Source organism: Alligator mississippiensis, chromosome 7 (assembly GCF_030867095.1).
Source record: "Alligator mississippiensis isolate rAllMis1 chromosome 7, rAllMis1, whole genome shotgun sequence".
Lineage (NCBI taxonomy): Eukaryota > Metazoa > Chordata > Crocodylia > Alligatoridae > Alligator > Alligator mississippiensis.
This window is the reverse complement of record NC_081830.1, coordinates 88,152,945-88,176,368: the sequence shown is the minus strand read 5'-3', so window position 1 is coordinate 88,176,368 and position 23,424 is coordinate 88,152,945. Positions and strand designations below refer to the sequence as shown.

The following is a 23,424-nucleotide window of genomic DNA, read 5'->3' as shown; positions in this document are numbered from 1 at the left end:
GGATGGTTCTTTCATGCCAGGGCTAGGATGTGCAGCAACCTGTCCTGCCTGCTGGAAACCTGTCACCTGCCCATGCGACCTACACCCCTGACACATGCAGATCCTTTGCACAACCTCCTTGCCTAGGGACACCTCTTGTGCTGAGAACCAGGCAGCCTCAGAGCCTGGCACTGAGAGGAGGGGAGCATGCACAGCTCTTGCCGACTTCGCTGGGAGTGCAGGAGAGACCCAGGCCTTCTGGCAGCCTCGGCCCCAGCATGAGTAACACCCCGTTCCCAGGAGCTGGCAGGTGCTGATATGACACCTCCGGTTACCAGCTTGAAGTTATCAGGCTGCAAAAGCAGGTAGATGTTGGCAAAAGGGTGCTGGCAAATGGTGGTGGCATTCCCTTCCAAAACAACCCAGGTTTCCAGTAAGTCTGTTAGCCAGGGGGCTTGTCCCTGGAGGAGGATTGTGCATAGGTACTGAGCTGCCGCGTGCAGGTTATAAGCACCCAAGCAAGCATGCACCAGTACAGGTGCAAACAGAAACCCAGGGGCTAAACCAGCACTGCCGTGTGCTAGCAGAGGTTTGCAGACTGCAGGCCTGGGGCATCTGTGTGCAGACATGAGAAATCTTCACGGGCAAACACCCACGGGTGTTTGCGGAGGCAGCTTTGCGTGTGCGTTCGCAGTTCAGATGGTGACGCTGTGACTGCAAAGCGCTCCTTGGGTCCTCGCCTATGCCTCAATGCTATTGGATGTCAGGTGAAATAATCCAGCAGAGACCATTCATACAGGGAAGCGTTTTGTTTAAGAAACCTGGTATTGATTGCAAGAGGGAAGTCTGATTTAAAACCAAAAAAAATTGGCTGTCGTTAAAAACCAAACAGCAGCCAAAGGTTCCTGCCTCCCAAATGGCATGGCCGGTCCTCCCACTCCTGCTCTACACAGTCCTTGTTTTACCCCCGCGTGGCGTGGGCGGTCTCCGACGGGGGCAAGGATTTACAGTGGAGAAATAATGCCAGATCTGAGCTGTGCTTTTCCTTGCCGAGTGCTCATCTTGCCCATAGCAGGTGGGGTCGATGGGTTTCTCACCTACGACATGGTAGCCTGGGTGCTCAGCGAAGGCGGCGTCTTGGGGGGGAACAGGGCACAGCTCCTTTTACCAGGCAGCAGCGGGAACTATTTGGTGGAAATCGGCAGTTCCCAGATGGTGCTGCCAGCTTGTTTAAAAATGCTCCCTGCTACTAGGATGTGTATCAGGAGGTGGAAAGCATCTCTTCAGTGCATGCTTAACTCTTTGGGGGCTGCACTGGGCTGCAGGTGGGAAGGCCTGGCAATGGTCTTTCTCGGTGGCCGTAGGGGACAGGGCCAGGAGCAACGGCCTCCAGCTGCAGCAGAGGAAATTTAGGTTGGAGGTGAGGGAGTCCCTGGCCCTGAGGGTGGGCAGGCACTGGAGCAGGCTGTGGGACCTTCATCCTTGGAAGGTTTCAAGAGCAGGTTGGACAGACATGTGGATGGGGCGGTTTAGTCAGGGATGATCTGCCTCAAGCATGGGGCTGGACTCGGTGTGACCTTGTAGGGTCCCTTCCAGCCCAATTTTCCTGTGATCCTATAAAACCTGCCCATGTCACCTCCACCCTCCTGCTCCCGGCTGTGAACTGCGAAGGCTGCTTCTCCCCTGACTCAGTTTACCTTCCCTGAGAGCACCTCTGTGCAGACCCAGGTCCAGCCACATCCTGCTGCCAGCCCTGCACCGTGCCTCCCCCAGTCCCCGGCCACTTTCCCTTACCTGTGCACACACAACAGGCTTCTCAGTTGTCACCCGAAGGGAGAATCTGGATAACCCCGCCTGTTATCCCTATGGCAACGACAGCAATTGCTCACCTGGAAGCAGTCGGGTATTTCTGGATCTGAAGTTTCTTTCCGTGTGAATTAGTAGCCGGAGGGAAGAGGGAGAGAGAGTACTAATTTACAGATTACAGTGCTTTGCAGAGGGGCCCGGCAGGAGGAACGGGGGATTATCCAGGGAGGGCCTGTGCTTGTCTCCTAACACCTCCCTGATCTCCTCACACCTCCTGGCACCCTTCAAGAGAGCCAGCGGCACCCCAGCGTACCCTGGCACCCTGTCTGAGAGTCACCGATCCAGGCACGGATGCTGGCATCTTCACCTGTGCTGCAACAGCGACGGGGCCTGCAGCTCCCGCTGACCTATGGCCATTCAGCCTGTCTGCCCCATCTGGCCCCGTGTCTAGGTCACTGACTCTCAACCAGGGTGCCAGGGCCTTGAGATCCTTTCGAGGGTGCCATGCAGCATCAGCACGGCTAGGTGTGCACGTGTGATTCACCGGATAAACCCAGAGGGGCACAAACATGCTGCCCTGCTCTGGGCATGCTGCAAAAATCGCTCTCTTGCATGTCTATAGTCAAAAAAACCAAGCGACAGCAAAGAGCTGGCGTTTCCCCAAGAGTGTTTCGGGTCAAAGAGGTTGAGCACCTCTGGTCTACGGGGTTAGGGGGTAATGACCTCTTCTCCCGACTGTCCCAGCAACCCAGGTGCTGGGTCTTGGCCACATGCAAAGCCTTGCCGGACTCGGGTGGTTGTGTGGTCATCCTAGCAGGGTGGGGTGGAAACCAAGAGGAGCTCCATGCCCTTTGAGAGAGCGGTTGAACCCAGCAGCCGGTGTGAAGCACAGGTAGATAGATGCTGGGCAGGTACAAGGCAGCTCTCCTCCTGCTGCAGCTGCAGGGAGCCAGGTCCCTAGGGAGCAACCCCTCTTCTCCGTGCCCCACACAGGGCAGGGCTGCCCCAGCCCCGCTGCCCCGGGCAGGCACTGCGAGGCCCCGATCCCGGGGCTGGCGCCGCAGCCGGCTCTGCCTGCGGGAGCCCTCGCTCATCCGCACCGCAGGCACGTAGGATTGCGTAGAGCGGAGCCGGGCTGCAGCCCCCGGCGCCCCGCGGCCATGGGGCCCCGAGCCCGGGCCGGGGCCGCGGAGGGGCGGGAGGAGGCGGCGCCGGCCGGCCCAGAGCCCCCCCGCCGCGGGGCCAGGCGCTGCCGGCCGCGCTCCGCCGCCGCCTCCCTCCGCTTCTCCATTTCCTCCCCCCTGGATTTTTTTTCCCTATCCATGCATTGAGCTCCAGCGGCGGCGGCACCTGCCCAAGGGCTCCGGAGCCGGGTGCATCCTCCACCGGGCCGGGGGGGCTCCCCCCGGGGCAGGGGCATCCTCACCGGGGTAGGTGCATCCTTCCCGGGGCAGGGGCAACCTCTCCCGAGGCAGGTGCATCCTTCCTGGTGCAGGGGCAGCACCCCCTGGGGTAGGTGCATCCTCGCCGGGGCAGGTGCATCCTTCCTGGTGCGGAGGTAGCCCCCCCCCGGGGTAGGTGCATCCTCGCTGGGGTAGGTGCATCCTTCCCGGGGTAGGTGCATCCTTCCTGGTGCAGGGGCAGCCCCCCCTGGGGTAGGTGCATCCTCGCCGGGGTAGGTGCATCCTTCCCGGGGCAGGTGCATCCTTCCTGGTGCAGGGGCAGCCCCCCCTGGGGTAGGTGCATCCTCGCTGGGGTAGGTGCATCTTTCCTGGTGCAGGGGCAGCCCCCCCTGGGGTAGGTGCATCCTCGCCGGGGTAGGTGCATCCTTCCCGGGGTAGGTGCATCCTTCCTGGTGCGGAGGTAGCCCCCCCTGGGGTAGGTGCATCCTCGCCGGGGCAGGGGCAACCTCTCCGGGCGCAGGTGCATCCTTCCTGGTGCAGGAGCAGCCCCCCCCGGGGCAGGTGCATCCTTCCCGGGGCAGGGGCAACCTCTGCCGGGGCAGGTGCATCCTTCCCGGGGCAGGGGCCTCCCTCCCGCGGGGACTCCAGAGCGGGGCGGCCGGGGATGGTGGTTTCTCTCTTCCTCCTGAGTCATTCCGGAGCCGGCTCCCGCAGGCAGCCAGAAGCCGCCGCCGCCGCCGCCCGTCCCGGCGCGCGGGCGCTGCACGGACCCGGCGCTCTGCAGCGGGGCGCGGCTGCGGGCCGCCGGGCCGGGCCGGGCCGGGCCGGGCCCATGGGTGGCCGCGGCGGCCGGGCGGGGAGCATGCGGAGCCCGGGCAGCCTCCCGCGGAGCGCCTGAGCCCCGGGAAGCCGGCTCGGGGCCGGGCCAGGGCGCGGATGAGAGGCCATGGCCGCGGCTATCGCCAGCTCGCTGATCCGGCAGAAGCGGCAGGCGAGGGAGTCCAACAGCGAGCGGGTGTCCGCCTCCAAGCGCCGCACCAGCCCCAGCAAGGACGGGCGCTCCCTGTGCGAGAGGCATGTGCTGGGCGTCTTCAGCAAGGTGCGCTTCTGCAGCGGCAGGAAGCGGCCCGTCCGCAGGAGACCAGGTCAGTGCCCCCTGCGCCCCCACCCCGGCCCTGGCCCCCTCTAGGGGCAGGGGTAGGTGCATCCTCCCCCGTGCAGGGGCAACCCCTCCCGGGGTAGGTGCATCCTCCCCCGTGCAGGGCAACCTGTGCTGGGGCAGGTGCGTCTACCCTGGCAACCCCTCCCGGGTTGCATCCTCCTTGGTGCAGGGGCAACCCCTCTCGGGGCAGGTGTATCTACTCTGGGAACCCCTTCTGGAGTAGATGCATCCTCCCCGGTGCAGGGGCAATTCCTGGGGTAGGGGCATTCAACCGCTCCTGGGGCAGGTGCTTCCACCCCGGTAACCGCTCACGGGGTAGGGGCATCCTCCTTGGTGTGGAAGCTACCCCACCTCGGGCAGGTGTACCTCTCCCGGGGTAGGTGCATCCTTCTTGGTGCAGGGACAACTCCTCCAGGGGTAGGAGCATCTGTCCCTCTGCTGAGCATCCTCTCCCAGGGTAGGGGCATGTGCCTTTCTGCTGGGGTAACCTCTCCCAGGGTAAGTGCATCCACCCCAGTGCAGGAGCAACTCCTCCCGGGGCAGGTGTATCTACTGCAGTAACCACTTCCAGGGTAGGTCCGTCCTCCCCGGTGCAGGGGCAACACCCCTCAGGGTAGGTGCATCCTAGTCGGTGCAGGGGCAGCCCTCCCTAGTCTGGTTCTGGAGCCTCCGTTCTGCCCCTTGTGATGAGAGCTGTCCGGTGCCCCAGGTGGGCAAGACTTGAGCCTCCCAACCTGAAGCTGGCCCTGCGGTGACCGGGCGCTTGTGCCTGGCCGCCACCTCCCCATGGAGAGCTGAGACGGGCAGCAGAGGTGCTCTGCACCCCAGTGCGCCAGTTGTGACGGTCTCGATGCCACCCTCACTCCAGGACGGGGTGAAGATGTGGGTTAGGGAGCTGGCTGGGGTGAAGATGTGGGTTAACTCTTGACTTTTCCCCGGTGCCCTGGAGCTACCAGGGTTTGTCATATTGCTCTGCCTCAACCTTTAGTCTATAGCTGCTGTGCCGCTGTCAAAAAAAGGTGGTGAGATTGGGACCAGAGGCCCGTGAGGGTTTTAGGGAACCTCAGCAATTGAATCCATTTGTTATCCCTGTGGCATCTTGTATTTTCCCACCTTACTCTTGAGACTTCCCGGCTCTGATTTCTTCTGTAGTGACAAGGAAATCGATAAAGAAGGGGAGGGATTGGGTAAAATCGAGGCCACTGGATAACTAGGTCCCCCCAGAGTTGCAGTGGGGATTTCATTTGCTTGGAAACCTCGCGGGTGGCAACTGCACAAACACAGCCCATCCTGCTCAGCTCCCAGCGGCTCCTCTCCTTGGTGGGGCCTCAGTTTCCTCGCGCCTGCTCTCAGTTCTTTTGTGGCCTGGAAGCAAACGTGACCCCCTTGAAAAGTCCCCAGGCATGCTTTCTGCAGCAGAGCTCCCCAGCTTTGGTACAGGGCTCTGCTCCCTCTACTCTCACTGACGGTTATGGGACTCAGGAGCTTGCTGGATGGGGCCCTGAAAGCTTTCTTTATGGCTGTGCAATTCTCCCTCTTTCCCTCTCCCTCCGGAGACTGCTGTGAACCACCAGGCTCTTGCAAAAAGAATAAAAAAGCAATGGTTTTTAGTGGAAGAACTTGTCTAGTGCTGCGAAGCATAGCTAGGCACTTTGCTCCCACCTCTTAGACACACCTACCTGCATTGTGTTTGGAGAGAGTGAGTTTTCAGTAGTTCACCCGATCAGCTGTTAGTCTTCTTGTCTGTTTAATGCCCCACACAACCGGAGATCTTCCCTGTTGACTCTCCTTTTTCTTTTTCCCTTCCTCCCCCAGCTAAAGGCAGAGTGAATTCTGCAGTGAGGTATGAGAGCTAGCTGAGAGATTCAGACCGGAGTTGTTATTGGCCTGATGTGTACACGGAGGAATTCAATCTGTCCTCAGATCAGGACTGGGAAGAAACGGGGAGAAGCCTGCTGAGGGAGAAAGCCATTCCCTGGTATTGTTGTCCAGAAAGAAACAAATAATTAATCTGTTGAGTGGCTGTCAGCTGCCATGATTCACATACCATGGGGCTGATGCTATCTTTAGCTGGCAAAATGCTTCGGTGCTGGCCGTGCACAGATAGGGCCTTGCAAACTGAGCTCTTTTGCTGACTTTGGGGAAAATAAAGTTGCTCAGAGAGAGGTGAGGAGAGTGTGGCCTGAACTATTTGTAGAGCCATGAAAGGCAGCGGTGGGAGAGCAACCGCTGGTGCAGGCACATCCCCTTCTCCCCCGTGATGGGACTGCAAGTGGTGGGGGTGGTTGTTCTCCACAATTGTTTGTGGTTGTGCCAAGAAACCCCAGGGCCCCGTTGTGCAAAGCGTGGCTCTGATCTGAATGATTTTGCCCTGTCTCTTTTGTATCCCAAAAACGGCTGCCGTGGGTAAAAATGTAGCCCAACGTCTGGGTCCAACAGTTGCAGGATGTGGATGCTCTGGAGGAAGAGGCTAAGCAGCAGTGCACATGTTGGGGCTGGTGCTGCTTGGAGCAGGGGGTTGGATTAGATGGGATCTCCTGAGGTCCCTTCACCCTTCATGGTCTCTGATTTTATGTCCCTGTCGCTCCTGCTTAGAGCCTGAGGTCTCCTCCCAACTCGTGTCTGATAGCCCCTGGTGTGCTGGTCATCCTTCGGGCTATAAGATCCTGCACTGAGCCTGGTTTCGGGGGAAGAGCCCTTGCTCCTGGCATGGTTTGACCAGTGCAGCCATGCGAGTGGGAGTTAGATACGCTACCGTTGTGCCGGGGACGGGGGTGGGTCTCCTTTGTTAATGCATTGCTTGCTTTTGGCAGGTGATGGGATGTGAGTTGGAAACCTTGCCCTGTTTCCTGCACTTCACATGGTCACATCCAAACTGACACCTCACCTCCAGAAGTGCATCCTTCACCTGAGAGGCCAGGGAGCAGGCAGGCAGGAAGCCTAGGGCTTTCCCTAGCCTCTCAAGATGGTCCCTTCTGATACAGGCTGAGGCCCCGTAGAGCAGAGCATGGCGAAGCTTACCCATCTGCATGCTGCTCGGTCCGGGAGTAGATGATGCTGAAACAAATTATTCACTGCAGAGTTTCTCTTGTGCATAGGCAAAGATATGCAAATGAATTAACATAAACTGGTTTGAAGGGAAGCATAGATTGTGCAGTGACCCACAAACCCCACAATTGCATTTAGTCATGGGTAGGTGGGCCCTGCAGCTCACAAGGTGCTAAAGGGGCCCGCAAAAATGTTCATTTGCACGGAGGGCTAAACATCCCTTGCACCGAGCAGGGAATCACAACTACTTTCTCAGCCGTGACCTTGTTTTGCTGCTGTAGGGAGCAGCCATCTAGGACTGAGTGTGTTAACAGTGCTTTTTATTAGTGCAGCTTTCAGGATGAGAGGGAGATTGTTCTCCCCATTTCACAGACAGGGAAACTGAGGCACAGAGCATATAAGAGAGACAGTCAAGGCTATAGAGAGCCTGGCTTTCCTGCACGTCGTTCCAGTGCAATGTTTGCAGGGTCAGGCTGTTACTAGTAAAGTGCTAATATAGCAATAGTGACTTCAAGAAGGGTTTCGATATGATCTTCAAAGTGTAGAAAAAGCAACGCTGGTGGCTCCTGTGTATTGGTTTTGGTGTGAGCAATAACTCCAAATATTTTTTCCTTCCTTTAAGTTCAAAGAAGGGAAATGGTTTTAACACATCACTAGCTATAAATAAATGACAGTAAAAATATCCCTGTGTGTGCGCGCGTGTGTGTGTGTGTAAATAAGGCCAGATTTTGCACTGCTTTGAACTGTGGGTTGTAATTCACAGCCCACGCAAAGCAGGCGTGTAATGCTCCATTGACGTGAGTGGGGAATTTGGTCTAGTAGCACCGGACGCTCCCTTTGCCTCGGATGCAAATGGTAATACAAGGCCCCGGGCCTGTAGAATAGCATTCGGCATAGTCAAAATAGTCCCAAAGGAGAGAAACGAAGGGAGTGTGCACGCTTTCCATGGCTGACCACAGAAAAACGAGCATTTCTTTCACCGGCCTTTCCAGTGGGCAAGACAAACTGTCCAGTGCTTTTATTACTTATCACGTGTAGGTTGAAGACATGCCGTACAGGAGCACAGGGTGTGATGCTTTGCATTATACACTGCTAAATATTTGGAGACACGAGCTGAATCCTAGTGCCTGGAGTGAATACAGCCCATTTGTATGAGCCCCTCGCCACATGCTGTCAGGTTCGTTAAGCGCTCTCTTTTCGTGCTCCATCTTTTTGCAGCTCCTTACGCTCTCTTACTCTGGGGTTTCAGTTCACAGACAGCACAGCTGCAAACAGTCCAAACCAGGTGCATGTGTATTTGTATCTACGATAGCACATTTTTATATAGATTCATATAAAAACATGCATATAACATTATAAACTTAAATACTATACACAATACTATCTTTTATGTACCTAGAATAGGTCTATAATAGTATGCATGTATAAATCCTACATGTGTGTGCAGAGTACATGCAAGGAAGAGTGATCTGTATAATCTTACCGCTGAGCTGTTGTATGGGAGGGTTTTGTAGCATAGGTGCAGGAGAGAGGCCCTTTTTATGACAAGCTGAAGGGCTGAATATACAGGAGTGTCTCTAGCAGCCTTTTCTAGATATCTGCTACATTGACAAATGCTTAGACAAGTTAATCCTGTGCCCTTTGCACGTAGAGCACCTGGTCACTCACATCCCGTCCTTGCCTTTTCCCTACTTCAAGCCCGCGCAGAGTCGTGATCTAACTCCCTGGACCCCGTGGCCATGATCCCACCCGCTGTCTCCATGTTCGTGGTCCATCTCAGAGCAGTGGTGGTGGGTGGCTGTGGGTATTTTAGAGTTTGCTTTGTCTTTGTGGGTATTTTAGGGTTTGCTATGTCTTTGTGTAGGCTCCTCCTGGCTCTTGTGCAGTGGAATAAGTGAGCTCGAGTGTGTTTGGAGCAGGAAAAACCCAAGCCCCCTTGGAAGTCCATGTAAATTTTGTCTGAGTTGAAGCTGTCACATGCATCCATGATGTCTCAAGATGGCCATTGACTTCAATGGGATTAGGATTGGGCTTTATCCATATTCCTGCTAATCTCTCTGAGGTCTCATTTCCATAGATGCTAGTCAAGAGCTTGCAACACCGAGCGCTTTGCTCGCTCTGTCCTTGTTGATTGCTTTCATCTCAAAGAGAGAAAACGAATTCTGCTCTTGCGGTTGAATGCATCTTTTGCCATCGCTGAACAAGCGAACATTTTCTCCGTAACTGCTTTCAAGACCCGAGTTGACAGAGCCTTGACTGGGATGATGTAGTTGGGGCTGGTCCTGCTTGGAGCAGGGATGTGGACTAGATGTGACCTCCCAAAGTCCCTTCCCACCCTCGTTTTCTATGAGTCTGTGATTCTCAGGTTTCTTCCCATGCGCCTTGTTGACAGGGAGGAAAACATGCTGCTAAAAAAGCCAACTGCATATTTTCCCTTTAAGATGCTCTTTATTTTGAAAACTAAAGGATTGGAAATATTATAATATATCTGTGCATAGGTATCTATGTACTTATAGAAGTGGCAATAGCAGGGGTTTTTTTTTCCTGGGAAGGGAAGACATCTAGTTCATCAAGAGATGTATTTGAAGCATTTGGTCATATACATAATGGGTTACAAACCTGGGCTCGGTCCTGGAGTCCTTCCTTTGTTTTCAGTGCAGGAATTGCCCACTGAAGTTGATGGCAGTTGTCATCCCGGAGTAAGATCCTCAGGTTTTGGGAAGGCTGTAAGCCCGTGCATGCAGCATGCATTGAGCTACATAGGAGCTTAAGAGAGAGACGATGCCTCTCCTTTTCCTCTTTCTGTTCATAGCCAATTTGGGAAATAAATCTGAGTGCTGCATGATTCAGCCCCTTCAAAGGCTTTGTCTCTCTTCAAAACACTTGGTTGAGCTTTCCCAGCCACTGCATGGGGTGGTTTAATCGAATCGGTCGTGTTCTCTCAATTTTTGTGGAATAAAACATCTTGGAATAGCTATAACTCTCTGTCTAACCTATGGAAGTCAGTTGCCATAGTATCTAGGTGCTGGCAGCATCGCCTGGGTGTGTAGGTGTCTGCATACCTCCCAGGATACTGCCGAGGGTAGCCCATCCACACTCGCTCTGCTTCATATCAGATGCTGCAGAGAGGCTGCAAGGCCGGGATGAGTGCCTTGAAATGCTGAGCTTCTTCCTCACAAACCTACCCCTCACCTCCACATCTCTCTCATCTCCTCCATGGTGCTCACTGTCTCGCTGAAGCTGTTGGGAGAGCACCAGGCTCTGCATCTCCCCTCCCACCGTGCCCATCTCCTCGCGCTGGAAGTCTTCCAGGCTTGGCTAGTGTCAGCCACCGGCTCTGTGCTCTGGAGAGGATGGGTAGCAAGTACCCAGCGTGGGTCCAAGCCCACTGCGATTGCTCCAACTGGTGCAAAACGCAACAGCTGATCTGCTGAGCAGCAATGGTTACTGCAAATGCATCACCCCAGCTGGCTGCTCTGCACAAGCCTCGGACGTACATGCTCGATGCCCAGAGCTCTCCAGGGATCCTGGGAAGTGTCCTCGCCATCCAGGACCTCCCCGGACAGCTCTGTTCATGGGGCATTGGAGCTGCCAGCCAGCTGGAGGAGATGCCCGAGGAGAGCTGTGCACATGCTTGGAGGTTTAGGGCTCAGGACCTGAGATGAAAAATCAGGGTACACCACCTTCGCAGTCCTTCTTTAGTTTCAAGTTGAAACAAGTCCATTCATTTGGTCTTTTCAACCCAACATAAGCCCCAAATCAATCCATTTCGGACTGACCCACTTGTTTCTACTGGCCCCAAACAAACAGCTCCTTTTGCTTTTCATTATTATAGGGTTTTTTTCCTTGTTTACTACTGGTACGTTTGAAATGAAGATGTTTTGTTTCATTTTTTTTTAGATTTTTTTTTTCTTTCTGTTTTTCTTGCTGAAGCCATTTGCTGAATTCAGCAGGAGTCTGTGGGTAGTTTCAGTCGACTCACAACTACTGTTTGGTGACTACACCGTTTCAGAAATATCATCCAGTGCTGCTCAGGTGGTGAGGAAGACCACAGTGACTGGGTCTAGACTCCTAGGTTTTTACTTCTGCCAGAGCCAAGTAACAACCACATGCAAAAACCAGTTCTTAGAGACTTAATTTTCCCCACAGACACCCATGTATCCCTAAACAACATTCCTAGACACCAAAAACAAGACTGTTGTTATTTCCTGGAAGCTAGGAAAAAAGAGCAGAAGATTTACAGTCATTTTTTTTTTTTTATGTGGGCAGGTGATGAGGTTATCAAGTATTTATATGAACTCCCAGCGATTCAGCTGAGGCTTTACAAAGCATGGAGTAAAGAAAGGTGAGGTGACAGCAGGACTGGCTCTCTGGATCGTGTCTCTGGGTGGAGAGATGGACAGGGAGGAGGATGGAAGAAATGGGTTTGCAGGACTTTGGTGCTCAGCATTTCTCTGGTGGGGTCAAGGGGAGCCTGGTTGGAGCTGGAGTGGTGGGAAAGAGGTAGCTTTCTCAGGCCAGGGCAGGATGACCAGTAAGAGATGACCACAGCTCAGCAGGGCCTTAGGGAGCCTGGTCATATGTCTGGGAGTAGCTTTGATGTCCTGTTGGAGAAGCTTCCAGCCCTAAACTGTGAATCTGCATGGGACTTTAAGGTGTTATGGGCACTGGCATGCTCAGGGGTGGGAGATGCTGATGGCTTTACAGGCTGCCGATCCATAGAAAATTCGGGTTGGAAGGGACATCGGGAGTTCGTCTAGTCCAACCCCCTGCTCAAAGCTTAATCCAGTGTCCCTGCTTCCCTGCCTTGCTCCTAAAACCCCGTGCCAGATGTGCTTCTCAGCAGCTGTAAAGGGCAAAGGGGTGGGAAGAAGGGGAAATGGAAAGGGGCCTTGAGGTGAGAGCAAAGGGAAGCACACAGCATCCACGGAGCGAGCGCAGAGGTGGCTTAAATCAGGGCAAGTTTATCATAGTGCTTAGCAACAGATCATCAGGTCCGACCCCCAAAGTGGCATTTGACACCCTGCATTGGCCCAGCTGGGAATCCGCGGAGAATTTGGCCTCTGTTTGCAGGCAGTTTGCAGCTCAGACTGGGGCTGCACATCTGCGGGGCTGCGGGGTCCCGGGGCGGGACAGCAATCATGGAAATTGCAAGTCAGCCAGCACCTTCCTGCTGGTCTCTTTAAACGGCCCGGTATGGTGCTGTCCTCCCGTCCATGCTAATCGGGCTCTCAGCCCCCGTGCTGCAGTGTAATCATCTCTGTGTCAGCGTGCGGCAGGACGTGGATGAGGCCAGCTCAGCAGCATTGTTGCTGCACGCTTGTCCTTCCAAGATGCGTCGGCTACAGGTGATGGAGACGGGGCATGCAGGCTGCCGGCCGGAGCCCGGACTTGGCTGGAGTGGTCGTGTAAGCGGTGACCATGTGCTGCTGTGGTCAGATGGGTGCTGGGCGACCTTGTAAAGCGTGCTGTGCATCTCTCCGAGGCCATGTCTGGTCTCCTTTTTTAGGCCCAAGTGGTTAGATGTTGCGGTAGCAAACGTGTTATAAATGCTGTTGCTTCAGGGTGGTCTGCACCTTCTTAGACTTCATTGAATTGGAGACGTGTAGCGTGAGCTTTCAGAAGCAGCGGCCGTGAAGGGACTGCCGGGAGCAGAGCTGCTAAGCAGAAACACAATATACAGGGTGGGTGACTGCTTGCGAAAGCTGATGCTGTGATTTCATCCGTCAAGGTGCAGATCATCCCTGCCTTCTTGCAGGCTTCAGGCTTACCCCGCTAACCCCCTCTCATCCTCGGGCTCCCAACAGCGCTGGCTTGGGGGGAGACTGAGCCACGTCCACGTTCGCTGCAGCGGGGCAGCTGTGTTCCCACCTGCTCCCCAGGGCTGCCGGGCGGTCGTCAGCGCTCAGCAACACGGCCTCTGTTTGCAACGGCCGGACGAGGGAGCTGCCCATGACCCGTTGCATTATCTTGGTAAAGCCTTGAAAGCTGCCGACAGCCCAGTCCAATGCCATTAGCACCATGCTGCAGTGGTGGGCTGGTGCTGGCCGCGGGGAGTGCTCATGCCAGGGACGCAGGCCTTCGGGTCACCTGTTCACGGCCCGGGCCCATCTGCTCCCACGTGGCTCTGTCCTGCGAGGGGGAGGCCAGGGAGAACGGAGAGGCGCTTTGCAGTTTTGCCCACTCTGATCCCAAGCCCTGGAAAGCTGCTTTTACATATGTCAGTGCACGTATTTCTTCCTGAGAGCTGTCGGTCTGTCTGCCAGGTCTCGGTGGCACATGCCTTTCCCTGCACCTGCTTTCCTTGCAGCCAGAGCGCAAGAAAGCAGCGGGCTGATAAGGAAAGCCCACTGCCACGGCCTGGCTGGATGTGCCATGTCCACGCTTAGCTCCTCGCCCTGTGCTGCAGAAGCCTGGATGGCACTTCCCTGCCTCCGAGGTCCTTGAACTAACATGACAATGTTGTGGAAGGGCCCTACGGGTCAGAGCCGCTTGCATCTGTTCATGGGATGCTCACACCCGGGGCGTTACATGGGTGCTAGCCTTGGATGGCTGCATGTAAGATTGACACAGGGGTTCGCTGCTCTTGGAGATCTTACTGGGTTGGTGAGCATGTGCTGCAAGAAAGGCTGCAGGAGGAGCTCCTGCAGCCTGTCCTGAGGGTTAAAATAGCTCTTTCACCCGGTTCCCAATCAGCGGTGGTCAGCAAAGGGCCTGTGGCATCCGGTGGTGGTCAGTAAAGGGCCTGTGGCATCCGGTGGTGGTCAGCAAAGGGCCTGTGGCATCCGGTGGTGGTCAGTAAAGGGCCTGTGACAGCTGGTGATGGTCAGTAAAGGGCCTGTGACAGCTGGTGATGGTCAGTAAAGGGCCTGTGGCATCCGGTGGTGGTCAGTAAAGGGCCTGTGGCATCTGGTGGTGGTCGGCAAAGGGCCTGTGGCATCCGGTGGTGGTCAGTAAAGGGCCTGTGGCATCCGGTGGTGGTCAGTAAAGGGCCTGTGGCATCTGGTGGTGGTCGGCAAAGGGCCTGTGGCATCCGGTGGTGGTCAGTAAAGGGCCTGTGGCATCCGGTGGTGGTCAGCAAAGGGCCTGTGGCATCCGGTGGTGGTCAGTAAAGGGCCTGTGGCATCCGGTGGTGGTCAGCAAAGGGCCTGTGGCATCCGGTGGTGGTCAGTAAAGGGCCTGTGACAGCTGGTGATGGTCAGTAAAGGGCCTGTGGCATCCGGTGGTGGTCAGCAAAGGGCCTGTGGCATCCTTTGCACAGGCCTGGCAATAATTATCGTAGTGCTGCCTGCATTTTAGGGGCCAAGTCATTCTCTGCTTGCTGTTTTGGGAAGCCCAAAACATCTCTGTTGGGCACGGCATGCCCCGCTGGACCTGGGTGCTGTTATCCAGCAGGTGCCTGGGTCCCTTCCAGGCCCCCGTGGCTCTCAGCACAGCTGCGGTGCTTCACCCAAAAGGACGGTGCTTCTCTGTGGCTGATGAACGATACCGAAAGATGCACGATAAGCACATGCTCACCGTTCCCGGGCCCCGATGGAAAGCCGGCGCTTCCAGGGGCAAAGAGTGGCCATGGTTATTAGAAGGGGGGGGGGGGGGGGTGGAGAACAATAAACCACGAGGCAGCCTCCTGGCAGAGGGAGACTTAAAATATTTAAGCACCTTGGCTAGCAATGAGGGAGGAAAAGAGCCAGGTCCCAGAGTTAATAGAAGCTGCTCACGTAATTTATATTTATCTAGAGCAGCGTGCATTCGACGTCCTCCCTGTCGCCTGGTGCACAGATCACTGCTTGGCTTCGCAGGTCCCTTCTCTAGTACCGGGGCTGCCATGAAAGTGCATTTCCATCAGGTCCCGAAGCAGAGCCGCCTGCCAGAGGTCAAGCGGTACGGGAAGATGGGGAGGGAAACCTGGCTACAAAGAGCCTGGCCATTTTTTTCTTCCCCCAGAAACCTGAAAAGGTGAAAAATTAGCAGAGGCGACAGAAGCGCTCGTCTTCGAGGGGACGACTGGGCTGAGCGGAGCCCTCCGACTCGTGACAGCTCCGTCCTGTCCAGCTCTGTGCAAGGCCGTTGAAATCCTGTCTTGCAATTTGGGGTGACTTTGTTTCCCTGTTGAGCCACATAGCAAGGACACCGGTCCGCTAGGTCCCTGCCACGCAGAGAGGTTTGCACGGGTCCCCATCCTTTTATCGGCACAGGACCTGTTGCGGGATCAGGGCCGCGGTATATCACGTTTTAATTGCTGATCTTCAGACACTCTCCTGTTGCCTGTTAACTGATGCCTTATCCTTGCCGGGCGGAGAGGAGGGGAAGGGCTAGCAGACCATTGCACTATAATTACTGGGGCCCTGAGAGCTTTTTTTTTAATTGGGATGTTGTTCTTCTGCTTTGCTGATGAATCTGCAGTCATAGCTGCCAGAAGTGTGACTTTGCTTTGGTTTTCCTCAATTTCCTTCCATCCTAAATCCACCTTCTGCATTTCCACTGTCTTACGAAGGCAGCAATCTAGGCATGTCCAGTCTTTCCAAATACTGCTCTTCTTGCTTTTAAATTAACTTGCTAAACACAATGATTGATTTTATTAGTGTTGTTACGCGGTGCAAATGGGTCTGCATTATAGGAAGACTGCCAAAATATGGTACAAGCACTTCTTTGATCCCAGGCTGTATAGAATTAGCCTCTCTGTAGCCCAGGTACCAAAGGGCACCCACCTTTGTTGAGAGGCTCACGTTTTGCGGGGGTCCGGATTGTTTTTTAGGTCTGTCGGTCCTGCTTGGAATAGCCATCCTAGTAAGCGAGCTGGATCCTCGCAGGTCTAGATGTGGGGCAGCGTTATGGAAGGTGGGGGTCAAAGTCCCATGTGTCTGCCTCTGCCCCCAGTTTGCCTTGTTGGGGGGATGGACCTCTGGGAAGTCGGGACCTAGCCGGGCATCGGGGTGGTTCAACAGGGAACAAGAATCCACCCGAAATGATGTCTTGGATAGACCTGGGCAGCATGTGGCTTTCTCTCCATGCAAACATCTTCAGCATATTGAACATTTATTCCTCCACTCACCAATGCAGGAATAAAAGTTAAAATCTCAACATTTTTCAGGAACTAAAATGACAAAATATTTTGGTTTGGGTCAGTTGAAAAAAACATAGTCACTCCTGCTTTGACCTGTATTTATTGATTTGTTTTTACTGGACTTTCTTAAATGTTTAAATACCTGCTGTTTGAGGATGGGAACCCCCTTCTTTTTTGGTTTAACCGCGTTGGCGTGCAGTTTGCTGACAGGTGCTAAGTTTCATTTTCAAGTTTCTTTTTTGTTGGGGGAAAAAACCCCAAACCCTTCCAAGCTACTCTGAAAGGTTTGGATTGAGATGAATGGGCTTTGTCTGATAGGAAAGTGTTTGGTTGAAAAAAAATCTCTCCTGGCTCTGACCAGGGCTTATCGGTGCCTCCGAGTCTCCACTTGTGAAACGGGGTAATGCTCTTTGCCCGTCTTTTTAGAAGTGCCCCCAGGGCTTCACATGATAAATGTTGCAGGCATCCTTCAGAACAAAACTCTTACAGGTGCAGGACCTGAGTCTGGCCCAGTGTTTCCATGCACCGCACTAGGTTTGTGGGCACAAGTGGCAAGCAGTGACCAGGAGACTTGACAGATGCTCCTGGCGCCCGGTGCCCCATTTATCACGAGCCTCAGGAATGATTGAAGGCCTCCCACACTCTCAGATGGCTCCGCTTAGCTCTCCTGCATCGTGTTTCCCCCCTGCTTCCTCTTTTAATGCTTCAGTGTGTCTGGGAGCACGCGGCCCCGTGGAAGGAGGCAGTCGCCGGTCCAGCGGAGCTAGCTGGGCTTGGTTTGCAGGCTTTCCCCATTGCGCCCGCAGTATTTCAGACAGATGGATGGATGAGGGAAGGGGAAGGGGAGAGATTTAGTGTCTGGGAGCAGCACAAATCACAGTTCAGGGCCAGAGCTCCCGTTCTGCTCACTTTGGGGTTATTTGTGGTGGCGGTGTCTCCTTTAAAGGTGGTGTTAGAGCTGGCATGAGCATCTCCCCTAAAGCTTGGGCTTCAGGGAGGTGAAGTCACTAATGGACTCGCTGGTGGAAACCCCACACTTGATACTTCAGGACAAAGTGGGATTTAGGGTTTTCTCCCTCCCTCCCTTGCAGAGATGCATGAGACCGGTCCCCCCGGTCAGCTCTGGGTGGCTGGTCAGCGGCTGGAGAGGTAGGGAGAAGGAGAAACGGAGCCCTAACACCATGCACTAGCCAGCAAGAGAAGCAAGAGCAAAAAACATCACTGTCAGAGCAAGAGGGGGCCTGAGAGCAAGGCTGGGGCTGTCTTGAATCATGGGGTGCCTGTACATGCCACGGGGTTTAATCCAAATGCAATAGCTCCCATGGCTGCTCTATGCACTGCCAGGGATGCTCGAGGGACTCCCCGACAGCAAGGGCAAGAGGTCCGCTCCAGGCAGGGAGCCCCCGGGTTTCGTCGCATCCCACCGCTCTCATTAGCCGCTTGCTAATGCTGAGCCAGGTCCTGCTGTGATTTCATGTCATGCATAATGGCAGTGCCAGGCGCCACCCTGTTGTTAGGGATTTGCGGTGCGAGATGGTAAATACAGGTGTACGGCCAGGGCCTTCTCCACCAGAGTCATTTTCCTTTTAGAATAAATTGGCAGGTGTTGCAGTAATCACCGCAAGATGAAGCCGGCTGGGCCTGCATCTCTGCCTTGCAGAGTTCAGCCGCCTGATGCCTCCCGCCGCGCTTCTCCGGTGGCCTTGTGCTAGCAGCACTCGGTCGCTCTGTTTGTACCCACGGGCTGGTCTAGGGTTTTGAAAAAGCGGGTGCAGATGCTGAGCTGCATCATCACATGGGAAGCAAGACAGATTTTACTCTAGCTAAAAATAAACTAGAAGCTTTATTAATGCGCTAGGGGCTGTATGGAAGCAAAAACAAATAGGACTGCATTGCAATGAGTTAAAAACAGTCTGCAGGGCTGTGAAATAGGAGCTTCATGACCATGAGCAGCCCGCAGCAGGTCACAACAGCGGTGAGCTTGATTGGTGGAACATCAGGACCATTAAAAAGGAGAGTGAAGAGTTTAGCAGGAATTGGCTAGATGACAATGAGCCAGGAAGTCAAGTGACTCCCTCATTGCTACCTGCCTGGCAATGCTGCTGTCACTGCTGGGCAGTTGGTTTGAAACTTTGGGTGGAGCAGGAATCAAAGAGAGGTGCAAGTGCACCCCCCCGGATCCACCCTGGCTTGTACCTATCGCTCTGTCCCACATGCAGACCATGTGCAGGTGTGGACATGGATGCCCCCCCAGCCTGCGTTCAGGTATCTGCTTGCCATGTCCTCCCCACACCCTTGCACTATGGGTGCTGGGTACCTATATGAGCATGAGGACCCGCTAAAGGCACCAGTCTCATCAGGCGTTGCAGTGCAAGTGGCCGGAGGGTGCACCCCTGCAAGGTGGTGGGTGGGTGCAGGAGGTCTGCGCTGCAAACCTGTGCCCATCTCATTGCTCCTTCCCCATGCTGGCCCATTCCAGAGCACTTTGGCTACTGGAACATGCTGGGACTTTATCCACCTGCCTTCCCTACCAGTGAGGGGTAGGAGCCCCCTTTTCCTCCAGACAAACCCATGGGGTCAGCAATCCTCTGCAGTCCCGTCAGTCCTCTGCTAGGGTCTGGGGGATCTTCCCCTTCACCCACTTCATTGCAAGCAGGGAGCACATGGCAGCATCCCCCATCCGAGCAGGTGGGAGGATGGGTTTCACATCCCATCCTCCCACCTGCGGAGGCACAGGTGTGGGGTTCAGCATCAGCCCTCAGCCCTACTTGCTGCTCATCAGGACTAGGTGTTCCCAGCAGTGCAAATACCACTGCTTTGCTTGGGGTGACCAGTAGCGCAGCCCAGTAGGTCGGGGGGCTGGGACCAAATCACCCCTTGCTCCTTCGGAGGTGCACATTTGGGCAGGTGAAGCGCACCGGAGAACCTCGCAGTTCCCGGGCAAAGCGAGAGCCCTTGTCCTGCCTCTGCATTTCCTCCTCTGTCTCTGTGCCTGTCACCGTATGAATCTGCATGGAGCCACGCTGATGGATTTTCCTGCTGAGCTAATATAACCCTTCGTTAATGCTGTTGTTTTAAACCGGCACTTCCCTCGCCCTTCCCTGTCTGCGTGCGTTTAGCTGCTACGTCGCTAAGCCAGCATTGTGGGCGCCTCATTTTTTTAGAAATTGCGGTTTCTGCCGTGGCCCTCGAACGTGGAGTTAATTTAAGTAAATTAGGAGCCGTTTACGCTCCGGCTCGAAGGGTGGTTTCAGCACGTTGCGGAGCCCAGAGCCGGCTGGGTGACTCATAAATCAACTCCCCGTCATGACAGTTGCAGCCTAAACAGAAGAAAATAGGAATAATGAAATGTGGACGCTCCGGACTCAAACATGTAATTGCCATAAGTTAATGTTGAGCAAACATTTTGGCTGCGCGGGGCACACCAGGCGTGGCGGCATTTGCGGGCCCAGCCTCAGCACTCGGAGGGCGGTCGGGGCTGTGCTCTCCCCTCGGCTTGGCCATGTTCCTTGCAGGCTGCAGGAAAGATTATTTCATGTTCGGCGCATGGCAGCACAGTATTTCAAGTTCGGCGCCTCGGGTCCAACCGGGCAGTGGCTCTGAGTGAGTTGTCTGGGAGAAGGGGAAGAGCAAAGAGATGAGGGGAAAAGTGAAGTTTCCTATGAGAGCCCTGCACAGTGTGCATCTCCTCGCTCACCTGGGCGTGAGATGGCTGCCTGCCCTCGTGTAGAAGCTCATGATGGTCGTGCATGGAGAAGCAAAGACAGAGAGGCTTCCCAGGTTGGGACACAACCCATACAAAGCCCCTCGTGCCAGCCAGGGACTGCTTTACCCACCCTTGGATCGCCGATAGCTTGGGGGCAGGAGTTAGCCAAGGTAGCAGGCTGACCCATAGGCGTGGTTTAGGTGTAGGCATCTCCTGTGCATTGTCACGGCCCCTTGGATTCAATGGTTCAAGTCCCAGGAAAGGTCCTTATCCTTTCCAGATGGAAATGCAGAGGTACCTGGAGGGGTTCAGATACATACAGGGCCCCTAAGTAATCCAGAGCCTTGCTCCCCTTGCTCCCAGGTCAGGGTGTTAACCCGTGTCAAATGCAAATCTCCGAATTTGGGGCTCTTGGCAGGCTGTTCCCTGGGACAGATTCGCACCCGGAGCTCCATGTTAACACCTGGTGTTGCAGAAAACACCCATCAAGGTGCATTTTGTGCTTGGGAGGACTGGGATGAGCAGTGATGGGCAGTGAAGTGATGTTCCTCATGCCAGGATTTATTCTACTGCACGTGGGCACATTTGCACCTGAGCTGCAATTTTGGGGACAACTGTAGGTTGGGATTCGCCGTCAGCTTATGGGTTTTGCTATAGGGTGATGTGGCTGAAAACGCTCCTTTCCAATGGATGTTGCTGTCTTTGCACTGCTGTCGTGTGCAGCCCCTCACTCCTAACTGAGTAAAGGAGCTCAATGAAGGATCCAGTGGCATTGTTCAGAAAAGGGGTTTCTTCCCTGGGAGGAATTTGCTTTCTCTCCCCTGCTGTGCTGTGTGCCGGTACATGGTCTCCTTTCCCCAGGTGGCTGCCTCCCGGTTGGGATATGTGTACGCGAGCCCATTCCCCTGGCTTCCTTGGGACTCTGCCCTTTACAAGCAGGGTGAGATGCTAGCAAGTGCCTCTGGGTCCATCATGTTGTTGGCAAAGCCTGTTGGGATGAAAGGCATGACACGGATGCAGTCCCCAATAACAGGATCCCTGGCAGCTCCTGATGCATGGGCTGGCTCGTGGCCTGAGGGCAGGGCGGTGAGCTGGATAATGTGAGCAAGGCCTGGGAGTGGCAGAGGGGATATAGGCCGGAGTATGGCTGGGGGAGCTGGAGACACCAGGCAGGGGCAGCACCTACCTGGGCGTGGAGGCAGGAGCAATGGACAGCGCACACAGCAGGGGCAGTGGCTGGCCCCAGAGGGCGCTGCCGGTGTCAGTGGGGTCTGGTGAATTGGGTGTGGGGTTGGTCTTCAGGCTCCGTTGTTAGCTCTGCCACTGACTTGCTGTGGGGGTCTTGGTCAAGTCACTTGACGTATCTGCAATCCTGTTTTCCATTCCCACCCTTTGTCTCTTGCTTCGAAACAGTGAGCTGGCTGGAGCGGGAGCTGCCTCTCGCCGCGGGTGTGTGCAGCACCCAGCGCAGCAGAGCCCCAATCTGGGCGGGTGGCACTGAAACACAAACTGCACATAGTGCTAACAGTGCCTCTGTCAGCTGGATCGGGCCTCATGCATTAGGTCTACCCTCTGAAATGCCTCTGTCATCCAGGATTATTGCTTTGCTATTGCCCCTTGCAGTCTCCAGGCTCCCAGTCCCTCGACAGCCCGGCCCTCCCACCTCGCAGTGGTGCATCGGCCCAGCTGTGCTGCGATCCGGGCCTCTTTGTGGCCTTCTTCCTTGCCACCCTCTGATTTGACTCCGGTTCTGCATTTCTCAACCCCGAATCAATACAGGGAAATGAGGGAAGAGAAATGTCTGTAAATACCTTCCCTTTGAAGCACTGGGATGTTTGTTGTGGAGTGTGTTGTGTCCGTATCCGTCGCATTTCAGGGTTACAGAGAAAACGGGTCCAAAAGCAAATAGGGGGAAATAAAAGCTTTCCATAAGAGGATGGGTCGTTGCTTCAAAGCAAGGGTGCTCTCACTTTAAGAAGAGGGAGCACTGCAAACCCTCTCCAGGGTATAAAATAGGAGGGTTAAGCCAGCCAAATCAGTCTGTGTTTGAGCCCTGCCGGAGGGACTGTCTGCAGTCAGGGAGTGCTTCTGGTATGGTTTGCACTTGGCTTTTTTCCCCCCTCTTCCTTCAGCATTTATTTCTTTTACTGATCTGAGCCTGGGGTTGTCTGCTTGAAGGAGCTGGACACACACAGGAGTGTTAACGTTGACGGCCAATAGCGCCCTTTTTATTATGCCATTGTCAGCGGAGCAAGGGTTACTCGCTGGCAGGGATGCTTTGGAGCCTTGCTTTGTGCCCTGCTCGTTTCAGTGCCTTGTCTGGCGTGTCAGTGGCCTCTTCCTCTGATTTATCTTGGCGGTCCCCCCACTGCCACCACCTTAGCTGATCAGAAGGTCTGTTGTCTTGTGATGGATTTTCCACAAGCTAATCGAGTCTGTCCTGGAAAAGGAAGGGGCATGTGCCCTGGAGAAGGCTGCAAGACAATTACCTTCTCAATCTCTGGGGCTGACACCAAAATATATGGGCAAATCCAGGCTGGCAGAACGAGGGAGTCTCTTAAAAAGCAAGCGTGGCATTTTGCCTCTGGGGCAGCAGAGGAAATGTGGTCTCTGGTTGCTACTCATTGCATGCACTTGGTGTTTGGTGAGCTTTGCAGAGCAGGAGGAGGGTTTTAGGCTGCTGTCCCTGCCCTTACAGCTGTCTCAGCAGCTGGGTGGAGTTAGCAGTGCTCGGGGGAGCCTGGCTGCCTTGCGTCCTGGGAGCAGCGTCCCCCACATCAGGCGTTGGGGGAAGCCTGCGCTGACCTGAGCAGCACCAGGTCTGTGGTCAGACACCAGCTGTCCATCCCCGGGGTCCCAGTCTCTCACCGGGGGGGGTGACTAATTGCAAGCTGATTGCAAAAGGCGGGAGGGGGGTGCACGGGTCAGGCCCTGCCTTGTTCCATGCGGCCGATACAGCTCCGGCGTGCAACGATGGGGCTTCATCCAGACAGCTCTCGAGCAGTGACCGGGACATGTGAGAGATGCTCATGGAGCTGTCCTGAGAAAATAGGAGGCTGTTGCTTGTGTGCAGATCTGCATGCTCAGAGGTTGGATATTCAGTTCCTGGAAACATCCAGCTGTCTGGGTACTTTCTTCCTTGTCCAGGCTATGCTACCTCCTGCTAGGTCAGGGTCCGGGGTGCCTCCTCCTCCCTCCATGAAACCCAAAACCTGCAGCCTGCAACGCAAAGTGACAGGTACAACATCCTTGTCAG

General features: G+C 55.0%; 1 protein-coding gene across 6 annotated transcripts in view; it reads left to right on the top strand.

The window, feature by feature from the left end:
- Window positions 1-23,424, top strand: part of FGF12 (fibroblast growth factor 12) — a 285,542-nt gene that overhangs the window by 154,257 nt on the left and 107,861 nt on the right. The window contains exon 1 of one of the 6 annotated variants that reach the window (XM_014607102.3): window positions 4,050-4,333. The exons of 4 other annotated variants lie outside the window; for them this stretch is intronic. In XM_014607102.3, the coding sequence (XP_014462588.1) occupies window positions 4,135-4,333 (199 nt within the window). In that variant the 5' untranslated portion in view covers window positions 4,050-4,134. Of the gene's footprint in view, window positions 1-4,049; window positions 4,334-22,899; window positions 22,988-23,424 lie in introns of those variants that run through there. One more of the 6 variants, XM_019499063.2, reaches the window with a different exon arrangement.